The following is a 15,810-nucleotide window of genomic DNA, read 5'->3' on the forward strand; positions in this document are numbered from 1 at the left end:
AATATAAGTGTATTGTTACTGTCAGGTCCTGTAATCCTTGGGTATGTTGCCTACTTTAAACTTAACCTTAAGCCTTGGGGAAATCCTATAAAAGCTGTAAAGATAATTCAGTTGAGCTCACTATGGAATTGTTTCTCTTACAGTCAGTAATTAATTCCTATTAATATGCTTTTTGTTTCGCCAGACAGTCATGATTTGTTAGAATCCATGTATGTTGTTAAGTATTCAAAACAGAGACTTTTTTCCCCCTATGCTCTTAATCAAACAAGCCACTGCATATTACTGATGCCTGCATTAACACAATTAAAAGATATCATTACAGCTTTTTTTTTTTTTAATTGTCACACAATTAAATTACAGCTTTATTATATGTCTGAGCACTGGCCTAATGTGCCATTTATTTTTTTCCAGAAAAATAGAGATAGTGCAGTTTGCAAGTCGCACTCGTCAGCTGTTTGTTCGTTTGTTAGCCTTGGTCAAGTGGGCTAATAATGCTGGGAAGGTGGAAAAGTGTGCGGTAAGTTAGACACAGTCTGGCATGAAAAAGGCTCTGAGGGATATTGCTGCACCCTGACTACTTCTTACTACAGAAATTTGAAAAAATATTCCTGTTTAGAAATTGTATAATCTTGTTATTTAACAGTTCATTTTCCCAAAAACTCATCAGTGGCATAAAATGAAAGGCTTGTCTGCACATAGTGTCAGAAACTATTTGGGTAAAGATAACCCAATTAAGGACAGGGAAGATGGTGATCTGAGTGTGTTAGTTCTTATTATCACTTTCATCCTGATCTTGGATAAATAAGAATAAAGTCCAGAATGTTGCAGAAAAACAAGCCTCTACTGATTACAAACAAGTATGGTTGCATTCCAGTAGCAATCAGCAGATAAAGAACTGGGTGCTGTACAGATCCCCCACAGCAGCAGGAAAGGCATGTGGGTTGAAAGTGTCCTTGCATGTGAATGTAAGCAGTGGCCAGAATATTCATTCTTTCTTTGTTTTGTAAATGCAGTTACTTGAATTGGAAGTAACAGATAAACTAAATATAAAGGGCCATTGATTTGTGCATTTTTTAAATTTGCTTCTTTTTTTTTTTTTTAATTCCTTGTCCTCTACAGATGATATCCAGTTTCTTAGATCAGCAAGCCATCCTGTTTGTGGACACTGCTGATCGTCTGGCATCGCTGGCTCGAGATGCTTTGGTTCATGCCCGGCTGCCCAGCTTTGCCATCCCGTATGCAATTGATGTTCTGACAACTGGATCCTACCCTCGGCTGCCCACCTGCATTAGGGTGAGGAGCTGCCCTGCCTGGGGGGTGTGGGAATCCCCTGCATGGTATCAAATGCACAGTAATCAAACTAATTAGCCGCGTGCAGATGGAGCTGTAGCTCAATACAGGCCCAGTGCCAAGGCTCTGCAGTGTCAGTTTCTCATGCAGAACACTTCCTGTTTGAGCAAGTTATGCTTTCCCAGTAAAGCATTCCCTCCATTTATTTAGTTCCGCCAAATTTAGTGATTTTATTCAGTGGGCAGTCTTGGGTAAAATGTAATCAGCTAGAAAGCAAATCTGAGTGCAAGATATAAACTTCACTGGGCAATGGCCTGTAGTATTTATATTTTCAGACTTCTGGTCTGGCTGGTTTTCACAATTGCTGCTATCAATCTGTTATACTTGTTTGAGATACATAGACTTGCTTGTGTTTATTGTAACAGGATAAAATAATCCCTCCTGACCCAATAACAAAGAGTGAGAAGCAAACTACACTTCATCAGCTAAACCAGATCCTTCGCCATCGACTCGTGACTACAGATCTCCCTCCACAGCTGGCAAATCTTACAGTAGGTAAGAACTGCAATTATTTCTTGAAGGATACATTATTGCAGGCTGATATAAAAGTGCTGTTTTAACACTAAAGCAAAGCTAAATGATAGCTTAATTGAGACCATTAAGGAGCTTCATCTGTTAATACTGGGATCCTGTCTCTTATGACATCAAAACATGTGGTTTTCCCCCTGTTTGAAAAATGAGAGCACTGATAAAATTGCTGAAATATTATTATTTTCAGGAAGAAATCCTGTGCAGGTAAATGCCAAAAAGTTTTAGACATTGTCTTGCTCTTTCAGTAAATGTTCTGTGAAAGTCTTTGGGCTACTTCATCTTAAATAAATTTTATAATTAGTTAAACTGTTAGGTCTTGCTGCAGAAACTCTTTGAACTTGAGTTTAAACAAGTCACTCAGTGTTGCTTTTTTAAGCTGTTTTTATATTCATGTTCAGGCACAGAATTTATTCATATTTATGCATTCCTTTTGTTCAGTGGCTCACCACAGTGCAGATCTCTTAAACTGTTTTGGGATCTGTTTTCATTTAGCCCAAACATTAAGACAGCCTTTTGTACAGGTAGGATGGCTATAAACTGGGCCAGGTTATTGCAGATCCACAGAGAACAGGGTGGGAATGGACCTAGTCCATGCTTTTAACCAAGACAAGGTTAGCCATTTGTAAACCATTCCCCACAGACCTAGATCAAAGATGTTCCTGAAGAATCTTAGTGCTAGTTTTCTCTAGTCCCTGTGTGAGTGCTTGCAGTATCAGTATTAGAGGTATTTTTGTCTAATGGAAGTATATATGAATGATATATGAATAATATGTCTGAGCTCTTTAAAGTTTTCAGTCAACTAAACATTTCAATGACTACTAATTTCTGGTTTAGAGTGTGGCTTGTTTTAAGAGCGTGCCTGGGGTGCTCTTGAAAATGAAATTTTCTGAGTTAAGTGGTTAAATGTTTTGCAGGAATATTGCTAAATGTCTTTAATTGTAAAGGTATATAACATAGTTTGTTAAATGATTGAGAAGGTTGACCTGAATGTCAGAGTAAAGACTTGTACTTAGTTGTTTGCTTTGCCTCTCATTCTTTTTATGACCTTGCTTGCATAGTTTTAAAGTCCTTGCTCCCAATTTGTGAAACAGATAGCAGTTCACAGGTGTGAGGATGCACATGTCAATTAGATAAATAATGTGCATAAACTTTGCTTGTTGTGTATATTTAAATTATGCAAAAGATTATCTTCCTCTCATGAAAATGGATTTAAAATATTCTAATATTAAAGAATGCTTTGCAGTGAGATGTGTTTTCAGGGCTGGATTTCAGCCTGGGCTGAGATCCATGTTCTGAATGTCATTTGAGTATTGCTGAAAGCATTCATTGTTGATAGTAGCAAAGAATAGGAATATTTCAGCCAGATGTTTTGTTTGTCAGGCTGGTAGTCAGCTCAGTGTTACTCTGTATTACAGAAGCACAAGTGTTAACAAGTGATCAGATTTAACAAGTTAACCTCAGGACAGTTTGTACATCTCTCTATGCTGCTTATTGACATTGGGTCTGTTGCAGACTGTAAAATGTTCACAGTTGCACGGAAACATAAGCAACAGAGCAGAAATGATAGGGAAGTAATCCATTATGAGTGCCAGGAGCTACCACACTGTTATTTTTCAGGCATCTTAGAAGGCTGAGTGAAATAAAACATTCTTGTCTTCCTCAGCCAATGGCCGTGTGAAGTTCCGAGTTGAGGGTGAGTTTGAGGCCACCTTGACAGTGATGGGTGATGACCCTGACATCCCCTGGCGCCTTCTCAAGCTGGAAATTTTGGTTGAAGACAAGGAAACTGGTGGTAAAGAAAAAATTCAACCTTTACACTTTGTTTTTAACATGATATTAATGTCTGACACTGTATAAGTCTTGTTTATGCTGGGTTTTCTCCATATCACCACTTAAGAGAATGAAGTTATATGTACTTGTCCTGTTTCAACTTTGCTTTATAGGCACTTAATACCTTAACAAAGCTATACAGTGACAGTGTAGTAAAATGACTGAGTAAACCAAGAATTTCCAGAGTAAACCAAGAATTTTGTTGTTTTATTGTAATACCTGGTATGGAAATTTCTCGGTACAGTTGTATCTTTTTTATTTTTAATTTATCAACTTACTGAATTAATTTAAATACCTACTTTCCTGATGGTTAACATGACTTATTTTTCATTTGCTAAAGATGGTCGAGCCTTGGTTCACAGCATGCAGATCAACTTCATCCATCAGTTGGTCCAGTCCAGGCTGTTTGCTGATGAGAAGCCCCTCCAGGACATGTACAACTGCCTACGTATCCTTCTGAAAGGGGCTTCTGAGTTAGGGGTCTAGGGCAGCCTTGCTCTTGTTAGCTGCAAGTCAGGAGAGATGGATTCTCTGCTAAGCTTGGGGAAAATGTCTGGGCATGAAGTTATGGTGGCTTGAAGTAAAGGATGGCCTTGGAAGCAGTAATTCTCAGGTGCATGTCAGATTTAATTCTACACACTAAATCAGCAAAGGTGAGGGTGAAATATTCAAGGCAGCAGGCTGTGAGGTAAGTCAGTGCAGCCGCAGCAGGTAATTTTGGAGATGAACTACAGAGCTGACATGGAAGTTCTGGGAGCTGGCAGTTCTTGCTACCAAGAACAGCAGTCAAGTGCAGTTGATGAGGGTGTGTTAACTCTGTTGTATCTGTGTGAATAATGAGAGGAGATACAGGATGTGCAGTGATTTTCCACTTGGAAAGGGCAGATTGCTCGACAGTGTGAAATGGATTTCAGTGAAAGTCTGTCTGCAAAAAGAGTCATATTTTTTTAGGGTGACCATGGGAGTTGGGGTTAGTGGTAACTATAGGGTGAGTGGAATTTCTTTGTTAGTAATCATCTTTTCAGTAAAAGGTGATGACAGCCAGAAATTTGTAAAACTGGGCTGTGACTGTCTTGTCTATCAACCTGTGCTAGGTTAGAGTTTAGAAAAAACCACAGAAATAAACCCCTTTGAGAAATACTTGGTGCTGTTTATCTGTCTGTATCTCTGGATTAGTACATTGCATGTTTTCAGACAGCATCTTATGTGCCTTAGATGACAAAAGGGTTAATGCAGTCTACAGAAACAACTTTGTGTAGTATAGAGACTTCCTGGGCATCTTATATTTCCTTAGCTGCATGCATTAGACTCCTTCTGCCTGGCTCTGCAGCTGGAAGTCCTGCATTCCCAAACACTGATGCTGATCCGAGAGCGCTGGGGTGACCTCGTGCAAGTGGAGCGCTACCATGCAGGGAAATGTCTCTCACTCTCTGTTTGGAAGTAAGTTCATTTCAAAAGGATTGTTCACAAACAATTAATGAAATAACAGGAGGGATTGTATTTACCAAGCTTGAGCCATAATTTTCAGAATTGTACTTTCTTTTTGATGTGAGGCTCCTAAATTCTTGTATTTAAGTACTTACATGTGTTACATGATTTGCAAATTAATGTACAGAAGAGCAATGGATGCAGTTATAAATGAGTTTGTATTTACACAGATATCTAAAAATTGATTAGATCTCTGTCAGACTTCTACTGTATTTATTGCTTGACTTGCACTAGATAAAATTTTAAAAAGCAATCTGAGTACACTGATTGTGTTAAATTTGCAGTAACCTAAAATTCTTCATGTAGTTACAGTTTACCAACAGTTCAGCTTTAAAATGTCATCTGAAACAAATGCCTTTTTCAGTTCAGCTGGCATAATGTTGTTTTTAACCAGAGCACACAGAATCAAGGTTTAGCTACTGAAAAACATATTTTCTGTTCTTCCAGTTGCATGGTTTAATTATTCTATTTATTTTAAGTCAACAGGTACTTGGCAGGAAAACAGGGACTGCATCTGTCCATAAGGTCACTATAAAAATTGATGAAACTGATGTCTCAAAACCCTTACAAATATCTCATGAGCCTCCACTGCCAGCCTGTGATTCCAAACTGATGGAAAGAGCCATGAAGGTAAAGGTTTGCTTTGCAGGAGACATCTAATATTGTGACTCAGAAATTCAAGTGCTTTACACTGTCAGTTTGTTCAACTTTGATTCGTTTTAAGGAGCTGTTTCTAAGATTTCTAGTAAGCAGTTACTTTAGGTTGTGTAATGTTTATGTGAGGACTTCCAGTTGTTATTACAATTTATTTGCCTTGACTTAATCTTAGAAATAATCTTAGAAATTGCACCTACTTCACAGTGCATTGTACCACTTGTGAGATGGAATGCTGAAGCTAGGGGGAAACAACAGCAACATATCAGTTGTTATTAGGGTTTGGCTTGAAATGCTTTATAGAGACACAGCTCTTCCCTTTCCTGTCTTGGAGCTCCTCTGAAAATCAGCTTCTCCTTATCACTGGAGTTGGCTACCTAGAAGTGCTATGCACTTTAGAAAATCTTACATTATGATTTGGAAATCTTGTGCTGAAGAGCTCATGTGGTTTGTTTGTTACAAGTGTAAGGTGAAACTTGGTTTTACATTATCACTAACCAGATTATATCCTGTAGTTTATCTGAATGTTCAAATTCCTGTATTTTAAAGGTGGGATTGTTGCAATGATCCAAAATGAGTAACTGCAGTTAACTTCCTACTTGGATCATGCTTCACTGGGGATAATTCTAGATCTTGGTTAAAGATAGTTAAGAAAAGCTGCATTTGGGTGTTTAATAAATCCTCTGTAAGTCCCTCAGCAAATGTGGCTGTGATACATCAGGATGTCTGTTTGTCATTATTTCTTTGGGTTTAGGAGAGTTAGTAAAGTGGAGTGAATGGTTTAGTCTTCACACTTTCAGTACAGTTTTTCCACAGGAAGAAGCCCCCCAGCTCAGATCTTTCACCTCTCTCTACCTACTGATGGTATCCTCCCCCTCCTGTGTTTCAGCCTCTTGGCCCATCATGTTACCAATGCTGACAGACAAGTCTGCATGGTGAATGTCAAGAACTACCAAGGTTTCAGCTACAGGGGGATGTGGGAAATCAAGTGAAGCATGATAGCCTTCTACTCTCCTTCTAGAGTAGAAATTCTACTGTTAGTATAGTAAATATATATTACAATTACTAATTTAGCTGCTAAATATAGAATTGATTTAGTGAAGGTGCTGTATTTATGTGTAATTTTAAGAATGCACTCTTTATTTTCAGCATCTGCTGAAGATCCCCTGGAGCTGACACAGTCTAAGCTCACTGAATCAAGTCTGCAGCCTGTAAATTAAGATATGAGGCCACTGTAAATTTGAGATGTATCAAAGTTAATGCTGTCCCCCTTTATGAGGACTTGCTTAGAAACATTATCAGCTGTGGTAAATACAGTGCTGTTGTAGTGTTTGAGTAATGATCTCAGCTGTAATGACGTAGATGGCACACTGGGTTTCTGTTTGTTTAAGATATTGTATAAAACAGTGGCACAAACAAACATGTTTATCTGAGCAGGTTGTTCTGCATTAACCTACTGAAAATTGGATGGAGCTATAGAACATGTAATCACTTAGAGGGGGAGATTTAACCCATTGCAGCTGCTGAGGTGAAATGTTGTAGTGGATAAAGACATGATTTTTAAGGCCTTGTCTTGCAAAGCTTGTCTTTAGGGGAAGGTCATTCTGGTATGCAAAAGCTTGCACCAAATATATAATTCTCTTCTGCATTTATCTCCTACACTAGAATACAATTTGAGTTTAATTCAGCTTGAACAGCTTTCAAAGCAATGTCAGGTTACCTAGAAAAAAGGTTTTGCTGTAATCTGGAGCTTTGCTTATGCAAAATACATGAATAATGTGACTGGAATGTGAATGAATGTGATTGCAAATGCTTTAATTTAGATTGTACAAGTAAGTTACAGTGAATATAAGTGGTGGCATGAGCTTCAACACTGGCAGTGCAACAGAATGTAGATGCAAGCCCCTAGATCCTTCTGTGTTCAGTAGGATTAGCCATACTCAGTGTCTGTCACTGCACTGTTACCCTGTTAAACTTGTTGGATTTCATGTTACAGCTGCATGTGTGTTTGTGTAGAGGCCACCATATCCTAATGAAGTGTTGCTTTGGGGTGTTTTGTGTTTGGAGTCTTTTTTGGTTTAGCTTAAGCTAGTTACCATGGCTGAGAAAAAAAGCTAAGCTGAAAATGGACCAACCTTGGTCCAGAACAAGTAGGTCTGCACAGGGAATGGCAACAGCATAATTTGTGAACTGTCTTTTATACTTTCTTTTAATCTTAGCTCAAAACTCCTCCCACTGCCTGCACAGACAGAATCTCATGGTAGCTGGTTGTATTTTACAACCAAATCCTCGAGTTAATAGTCAGCATGGCTCACCACAGTTCTAAGCAAATTATTTCTGAAGTGATTGTTTCATTAAGTACCTTTGTTCCAGTGTGCTAATGCAGAAAGTCTACACATCAAATATGAGCTTACTCAAGTATTTTTCTTTTTTACAGATTGACCACCTATCAATAGAAAAACTCCTAATAGACAGTGTCCATGCAAGATCTCATCAAAAACTCCAGGAGCTGAAAGCCATTCTTAAGAGCTACAATGTTAATGACAATTGTAGGTGTTTTCTGATGAAGTTTTCTAGTTAATTTCCAGTTGTGTCTACGGATGGTTTCCTTTTCTCTCAATGTTACTTGTTTTCATTAATTTAAATTTTAAAAAATCAAGGGAAATGTGTTCAAAAGTAACAAAACTTAGCTTTGAGTTATTCTGCATTGATAATTGTAAAATACCCATACATCTAAATGCAGTATAATAAATGAAGCTGGTAGAATATTGTAGTCTGGCTTGAAGGGTTAAAATTTGCTTACTGTAAAAGTTGTTTTTGTTCAGAATTGAAAGCAAATTTTTAAACTAGTTTTGGATGAGACTTTCCTTAAACTGATATTGAAACTTTTGGGATTTAGATTGATAATTGTGAAGCAGTGAGTTAAAGGATATTTGAGGATTAATAGTCTTCAATTTTGGTCTGCCTTTTCTCATTGGTTTGTCACTGTTTTCACAGAGAAATTCTTATATTCAGATTCCTCTCTATGTCAACACTATAATAATGTGCAAGTAAAGTTTGTTTCTCTAAAAACATACAGGGTTTTTGATTATAATTGGCTAAGTTTTAATATAAGTGTGAATTTTGAGTGAAATTATTAACACCATTTTTTATTTAGCATTCATTGAGACGGCTCTCCCAACTCTTGTAATTCCAATTTTGGAACCATGTGGTCGATCAGAGTGCCTGCATGTATTTGTTGATCTCCACTCTGGAATGTTCCAGCTGATGCTGTATGGTGTTGGTAAGTTGGCACAAAACCAGGAGATATTTCATATCTTGCAAGAATCCTGCGCTATGAGGTAATTTTGTGGGAGCAATTCTGTCAGATCTGCAAAGCTTTGTGAGCAAATGAACCCCACACTTGGGTCAAAATCTAGGTATTGGAGTTTGAGGAATAGAAAAGAGGATCTTAGTGCTTAAGTGTCACAGTTCAGTGACACTTAAAGATTGCTTTAAGAGGACAACAGATAATTATTGCTGGGGGTCAATGCACTTTATATTCTTTATGACTCATGATTCCTGGCTTGTGCTGTTAATGGATGGGGTCATTTCATGTGGACCTGAGTGACAATTCTATGATGTGACCTTATACACCTTGAGTTACTTCTGTTTAAGCCATAGCTTCAGGTTTCATGTTGCTTAAGAAAAGAAAGGAAGTTCTTTTAGTTTATTTGGTTAATAACATCCTGCTGTGGTCTTATAAGCTTTATAATCATCTGCTGGTACAAGGGACAACAGTTACAAGTTGCATCAGAAGTTTAATCTCAATATGAGAAAGCAATTCTTTACATAGAAATCAAACAACCCCCTGAGAGTTTTGGTGGAGTCTGTATCACTGGGAGATGTTCAAGATGCAGTTAGATCATCTCATCTCTGCTCTCTTCCCCACAAAAGATTGGACCAGAAGGTCCCCCTTGAAGCCTGAACCTGGGCTGTTACATGTTTATGAGATCAGTTAGATGAGACGCTTTCTGTGAGAGTTTGAAGTTTTGTTTGAAGGACTGATGCTAAGACCGTTCTCCCACCTGATGTTCTTGCAGATCAGCTGACTCTTGATGACATAGAGAAGTCTGTTAATGATGATATGAAGCGAATCATTCCTTGGCTTCAGCAGCTCAAGTGAGTGACTTGTACAATTCCCTTTGTTTGCATGGAATGAATCACCACATTTGTATTCTGGATGAGGACACTTGCATGGCTTTGAGTTGTACCACACTAGGAGTTACACTTTCTCACTACTGTAAGCAACCTCGAGTATTTGTCATCTCTTCTAAGCAGTGAAGGAAGGTCTGGTTTTATTTGGAATTCATTCCATAGCCCTGCTTTAATTTTCCCCCTTACAGGTAGCCTCATGCATTGCTATATGCACACTTTGCTTGAAGTCTTTTCACTTTGAAGTAGCAGACCACTTGCTTCCTGAGAATCTCTTTTTCTCTTCATGTTCATCTTCTATGTCCTTTATTCCACTGTTTCTACAGCTGAACTCTGCTTGTTTCTCACCAAGAATGATCTCACTTCTCACAATACAGAGGAAAAACCAGGAAGTGGCCTAGGATGATTTAAATAATACCTATTTATCTTCTTGCACTTCAGCCCTTGCTGGTTTAAGTCTCTAATCTTCCTTCCATAAAGCCCTGAGATATAAGCACAAGATACATTTGGCTCCCATAAGAGGTTGTAGCAAATAATGCAAACACAGTTTGCATCTGCATGAGAACTGAGTTCCACCTGCTCTGTCTTTTGGAAATTCCCAGTGCTCTGAGTTAATTGCAGGGTGAAATCTCTATTTGAGGAATTCTGCTTCTAAAACAAGCTTGATGATGCATGAAGCACTGGCACCCTGGAGAAACTAATCAACCTCCCTTTGTTATAAATAATGTACTTGAGATAATGGTTTGGGTAGTGCTGCAGTTTCTGAGCAAGCTCAGCAGTCCACAGAATATCTTTTAGGGCAGCTGTATCTGACATGTATCTGTGACAATAAATGTGGTGTGTTGTGATGGAGAGGTGCTGAGCACCCACACTTCCCACTGCTGTTGTCAGTGGAAGTTTAATGAATACCCAAGCCATGCATTTCTGAGCCCTTTCAAGCCTAGCTGGTCTCCCTGGCCTTGCCACTATAGGCAAAATCCATTGGAGTAGGACAAAGTTTAATTCCAAACATGAGAATAAATTTGGTGTCTTCATCTCCAAACTTATTCAGGTGAATGAGTTTGTTTATAACATAGCTCAGAGTGACATCCAGCTTCAGTAACTTTCTTTTACTGTATTGCTTAGCAGCATATGGGAGCAAAGATTTTCCTTTCTATACCAAAATGTAATTGAAGATTCCAGACTGTCAGATGACTGCAATCTGCATGGTTTTTTTAATGTTTTCCTTCTGTGTTTTATAATGTTTGTAATTTCATGTTGTAGTATATAAAAATTTATTCAGCAAATGATTTCAGGGCTTTTCTTCTTGAACTAACAGCTGTCTGTTAAGCTGAAGACAAGATGTAAAGACAGTGATAAGAAAATATAAAGTAATGAAATTTTCTACGTGATTTTTCTTTATTTAACTTGTGCTTCAGTGATAGATGTTGGCTTAGAATATGACTGACTCCTAATTTGACACTAATGCTCTAATACACTGCAGTGTATTAGAATCATGAAACCATCTCAGGGTACTAATACCTTTATTTCCATGCAAGGTTCTGGCTTGGACAGCAGCGCTGCAAACAGTCTATAAAACATCTGCCTACAGTGAGCAGTGAAACTCTTCAGCTAGCTAATTATGCCAGCCACCCAGTGGGAAACCTTTCCAAACACAAACTGTTCATCAAACTCACTCGCCTTCCCCAGTACTACATTGTAAGTAACTGAAAAGTGCTTCTGTCTTTTGCTTCCTGTCATGGATATCCCAGGCAGTCTGTTGTACTGTTAACTCTTAACATTAGCAGCCAAGTGGTTGATGTAATGCTTAATTCTCTCCTCCCGCTCCCTTCTCCTGTGAGTTTGTTAAGCACTCGGGTTCACAGAGAAGAAGGCAAATACAGATTTATTAGTCAGCAACCTTCCCATTCTCTGTGTTTCCTGGAAGGTTTGGTCTTCTCTTCTTGGTTACCTTTCCTAGCCATAGTAATAATACATTGAAAAAACAAATGTCTGTTCTTTGAAGAGGAAAGGATAGGAACTGAATTAGACTTACTCATAGCTTGAGAACCATCTCGATTTGTTTTGTTTAAATACAGGTTGTAGAAATGTTCGATGTTCCTGGTAACCCCACAGAGCTAGAGTACAAGTACCATTTTCTGTCTGTGAGCTATGCTGAAGGAGATGATAGCCCTGCCACTGCAGTTTTACTACAGCAGTTCAAACCAAACATTGAAGAGTTGGTACTGGACACAAAAAGTGGCAAACAAATGAAAAGTGGTGTCAAGCGCAAGGTACGTGTTCCAAAAGCCACGGGGGTGGTTACAGAGCATGAAAGCTCAACACAGGTTCTGAGCATCAATGCCAGCTCCAGTAGCCATGTTTCCAGTGTTTATATGACTGAATCTTACTTTGGACTGCTTCCCTAGGGAGATGCTGGGAAAGTGTTTTGTAACAGTTGTCCTTCAGTTCATGCCAGGCCTGCTCTGCTGCTCTCAGAGCCAAGGCAGAGCTCTGTGCAGAGGAGTGTGTGTATATTGTAGCGTGCTGCTATCTGGGTGATACACTTTGGGCCATGTGTGGATTTTGAAGGACTTGCAGGGGCTGATAAGAGTTATTTCTTGGGGTCAGGCTGACATGGCTCAGTGATCTACAAGTACTGTTTTAAGGACAGGCTTTAACTGAATTGTTTCAGTCCTGAAGTGGATCCTTCCAGGAGTTTGTGCTTAGGGTGTGATTCATTTAACACTTAGATGAATGAGGTTATTCTCTGACATATCTTCAGTATTTACTCCAAATATACAAGTACATTGGTCTTTATTTTAATTCTAGTTATCTGGAGATCCATGTTCCATAGAACCCAAGAAGCCAAAACGGTCGGGAGAAATGTGTGCCTTCAATAAAGTGCTAGCTCATATTGTAGCCATGTGTGATACAAATATGCCCTTTATAGGGCTTCGGATAGAGGTAGGTATTAAAATTTTTTTTTTCCTTCTTCCCCTCCCCTGCTGCTGATTCTGGTGTCTGGATGTGACTCTTGTGGTCATGTGCTCACTCTGGAGATCCCCTGCCAGCTGAGCCCCGGTGACTCAGTCTTCTGCACTGTGTTGCTCTAGTCTGAGTTGTTAGAACTGCTTCTCTTAGTAGAAAGCACTGCAAAAAGCTTGAAAAGTTGAGGGAAAAGGGAAAATGAGGATGAAAGATGCACTTGTGGGAAGGGTTGGGAAACAACTTTATACCAGTTTTGCACAGACTGTTTTTTGGCTTTCCAGTGCTTGAGGATGTGAAACATCTGTCACCCTCAGGGGGAAATAAAAAAGTCCTTGAAAATGTTGCAAGTACTTTGCTTGCCTTTTTACTTGGAATAACATTTTTCTTGTTCACTCCTAGTTATCCAATATGGACATTCCTCACCAGGGAGTACAAGTAGAAGGAGATGGCTTCAGCCATGCAATACGTTTATTAAAGTAAGAGGATATTCTCTGTGTTTCATTTTATTACTGTACATACACTTGAGAGGAAAAAAAGAGGCTTGTTTGGAGATAACATTAAGAATATCAGGACAGGGACAGGATTTTTGTTTGGGGTTTTTTTTTCTTTTATTTTTTTGGAGGGATGTTAATACTGTCTGTCTTCTACTTGCATGTAAAGCAGCGCTAGAGAAAGGGGAAAATTAGTGTAGACTAAGAGCCAACTACAGATTTTTCACTTCATTAGCCTAAACTGAGGGACTCTGAAAACAGTTTGACAGTCCTCCATCCTTAAATCCAGGCAGTGCTAAGGAAGAAGTGGTGATGATTCATGATTCATGCAATTTTAGATCAGATCAGAGGCCTACATACTCCATATGGTATTTGACAATTATGTGAAACCGCAGAGGAAAATGCCAGGAATCCCAGAAAAGACAATTGCATGGTAAAGAGATTGTAGAGGAAATATCTGAGAATCATACAGTAATTTAATAGGTTATTTAGGCCCAAGTGCAGGACTTGGCATTTGTTTTCATGGAATTCATAAGATTCCTGTTAACTTGTTCCTCCAGCCATCTGTGATCTCTCTGAAGGGCAGCCCTGACCTCCAGCATGTTAAGTGGCTCCTTCAGTTTGTCATGATCTGCAAATTTACTATTCTTCTGTATCATATAGGCTACTGAAATAGTTATATTGAAATTCTTAAAAGCAGGCCAATAGTATCTGCCTCTGTGTTAACCCTGAGGAATCCAGCCACAAGCAGCCACTAACTGGATCTGCAACAAATAAAGTTTAAAGCAGAAAACCACAAACCCCAAAGACACCTTCTAGAGTAAAACCTTCATAATTCCTTTTCTGCTGCAGAAATCTACAGTGACATAAAGGCAGCAGTGTCCAAATGCATCAGGCCCTACCTTTTTAACTTTGCATATGAGCAGAGAACTTGTGAGCTGAAGTTAAGGGTAGAACGTGAGATTTCTGGCTAGATCCTCAAGGAATTTGAAAAGGAGTTTGACATGTTTTTACTTAAGCTTTATTTAGTCTGTCCCCTGAGCTCAATTCACACATTGGGATACGAATAAATTAGTGAGTACTAAGGGAACTGCCAGGTTCTTCATTGCATGTAGAGCAAGCTTGTTCTACAAGGCAAATGAATTCAGATTGCCACAGAACTTAGTTATTTTCATCTTTTTTGGCTTATTCCTCCGTATAAGAGCTTTATATTGGTGAGCTCTTAGTTCACCAGGAGATAAGGACAATTCAACAGATCCTTTAACAGTCTGTAATTTGCAGGTGTTGAATCCTGTATAAAAAGTGGTCTTAGCTCAGAGTGTTTTTGTGACACACTTACTGCAGTCCTTGAAGAGGAACAGGTTATCTCACTGAGCAGTCCAGCTGCCTTTGCTGTTGATTTGTTCATTCTTTCATGTCCAGATTAGGGAGTCCTTCAGGGGATATTAGAAGGTAGTGTTGTTACTTGTGGAACTGCACTGTCTAATGGAGATTTTGTTTTTGTCATGATAGAATTCCTCCCTGTAAAGGTGTAAATGAGGAAACGCAGAAGGCTCTGGACCGATCTCTTCTTGATTGCACTTTCCGACTACAAGGTAGAAATAATCGCACGTGGGTGGCCGAGCTGGTGTTTGCAAACTGCCCTCTGAACAGCACTTCATCCAGGGAACAAGGCAAGTGTCATTGAGGAACACTGGTAAATTTTGTTTCTTTGTAGTTTACATTGTCTGGTACAGTAGTTTTAGTGTCCTGGTGTAACTGGACATCTGTCTGCTCCTGAGATTTCTAATAAGCAGTGTACCTTAATCAAAATTCTGACTGCTGAGTTGGTGCATCTTTGTTATTTCAATGTGCTTCCTGGTCACTTGCCACATTTCACTCACAGTCTGTAAACCACAGCTCAGGAACCACGGGGTTGCTCAGTATTTCCCATCTCCTCACACTGCAGGACCAACCCGCCACGTTTACCTGACGTACGAGAACCAGTTGTCGGAGCCAGTTGGAGGGCGCAAGGTGGTCGAGATGTTCCTCAATGACTGGAGCAGTATTGCTCGGCTGTACGAGTGTGTCCTGGAGTTTGCACGGTCCTTACCAGGTACAGAATCACCTCCCTTTTGTCCAAGTGGTGGGCTCACAGATGACTGTGATTTTCTCACTCTAACTCCCTTCCCTCTTCTCTCCACAGACATCCCCAACCACTTAAACATTTTCTCAGAAGTTCGGATCTACAACTATCGAAAACTTATCCTTTGTTATGGAACTACCAAGGGGAGCTCAGTGAGTAACTCCTAAATGCATTTCA

At 39.2% G+C, this 15,810-nt stretch overlaps 1 protein-coding gene across 1 annotated transcript in view; it reads left to right on the top strand.

Annotated features, from left to right (window-relative positions):
- The window catches only part of MED14 (mediator complex subunit 14), a 34,356-nt gene that overhangs the window by 5,650 nt on the left and 12,896 nt on the right, over window positions 1–15,810 (top strand). The window contains exons 3-19 of the mRNA XM_005489022.4: window positions 412–517; window positions 1,120–1,293; window positions 1,716–1,845; window positions 3,545–3,673; window positions 4,052–4,159; window positions 5,019–5,151; window positions 5,679–5,829; window positions 8,291–8,402; window positions 9,011–9,136; window positions 9,936–10,014; window positions 11,586–11,745; window positions 12,126–12,320; window positions 12,859–12,993; window positions 13,417–13,493; window positions 15,021–15,181; window positions 15,457–15,603; window positions 15,694–15,785. Of these exons, the coding sequence (XP_005489079.1) occupies window positions 412–517; window positions 1,120–1,293; window positions 1,716–1,845; window positions 3,545–3,673; window positions 4,052–4,159; window positions 5,019–5,151; window positions 5,679–5,829; window positions 8,291–8,402; window positions 9,011–9,136; window positions 9,936–10,014; window positions 11,586–11,745; window positions 12,126–12,320; window positions 12,859–12,993; window positions 13,417–13,493; window positions 15,021–15,181; window positions 15,457–15,603; window positions 15,694–15,785 (2,215 nt within the window). The remainder of the gene's footprint in view (window positions 1–411; window positions 518–1,119; window positions 1,294–1,715; window positions 1,846–3,544; window positions 3,674–4,051; window positions 4,160–5,018; window positions 5,152–5,678; window positions 5,830–8,290; window positions 8,403–9,010; window positions 9,137–9,935; window positions 10,015–11,585; window positions 11,746–12,125; window positions 12,321–12,858; window positions 12,994–13,416; window positions 13,494–15,020; window positions 15,182–15,456; window positions 15,604–15,693; window positions 15,786–15,810) is intronic.

This window comes from Zonotrichia albicollis, chromosome 2 (assembly GCF_047830755.1).
Source record: "Zonotrichia albicollis isolate bZonAlb1 chromosome 2, bZonAlb1.hap1, whole genome shotgun sequence".
NCBI classification, from domain to species: Eukaryota; Metazoa; Chordata; class Aves; order Passeriformes; family Passerellidae; genus Zonotrichia; species Zonotrichia albicollis.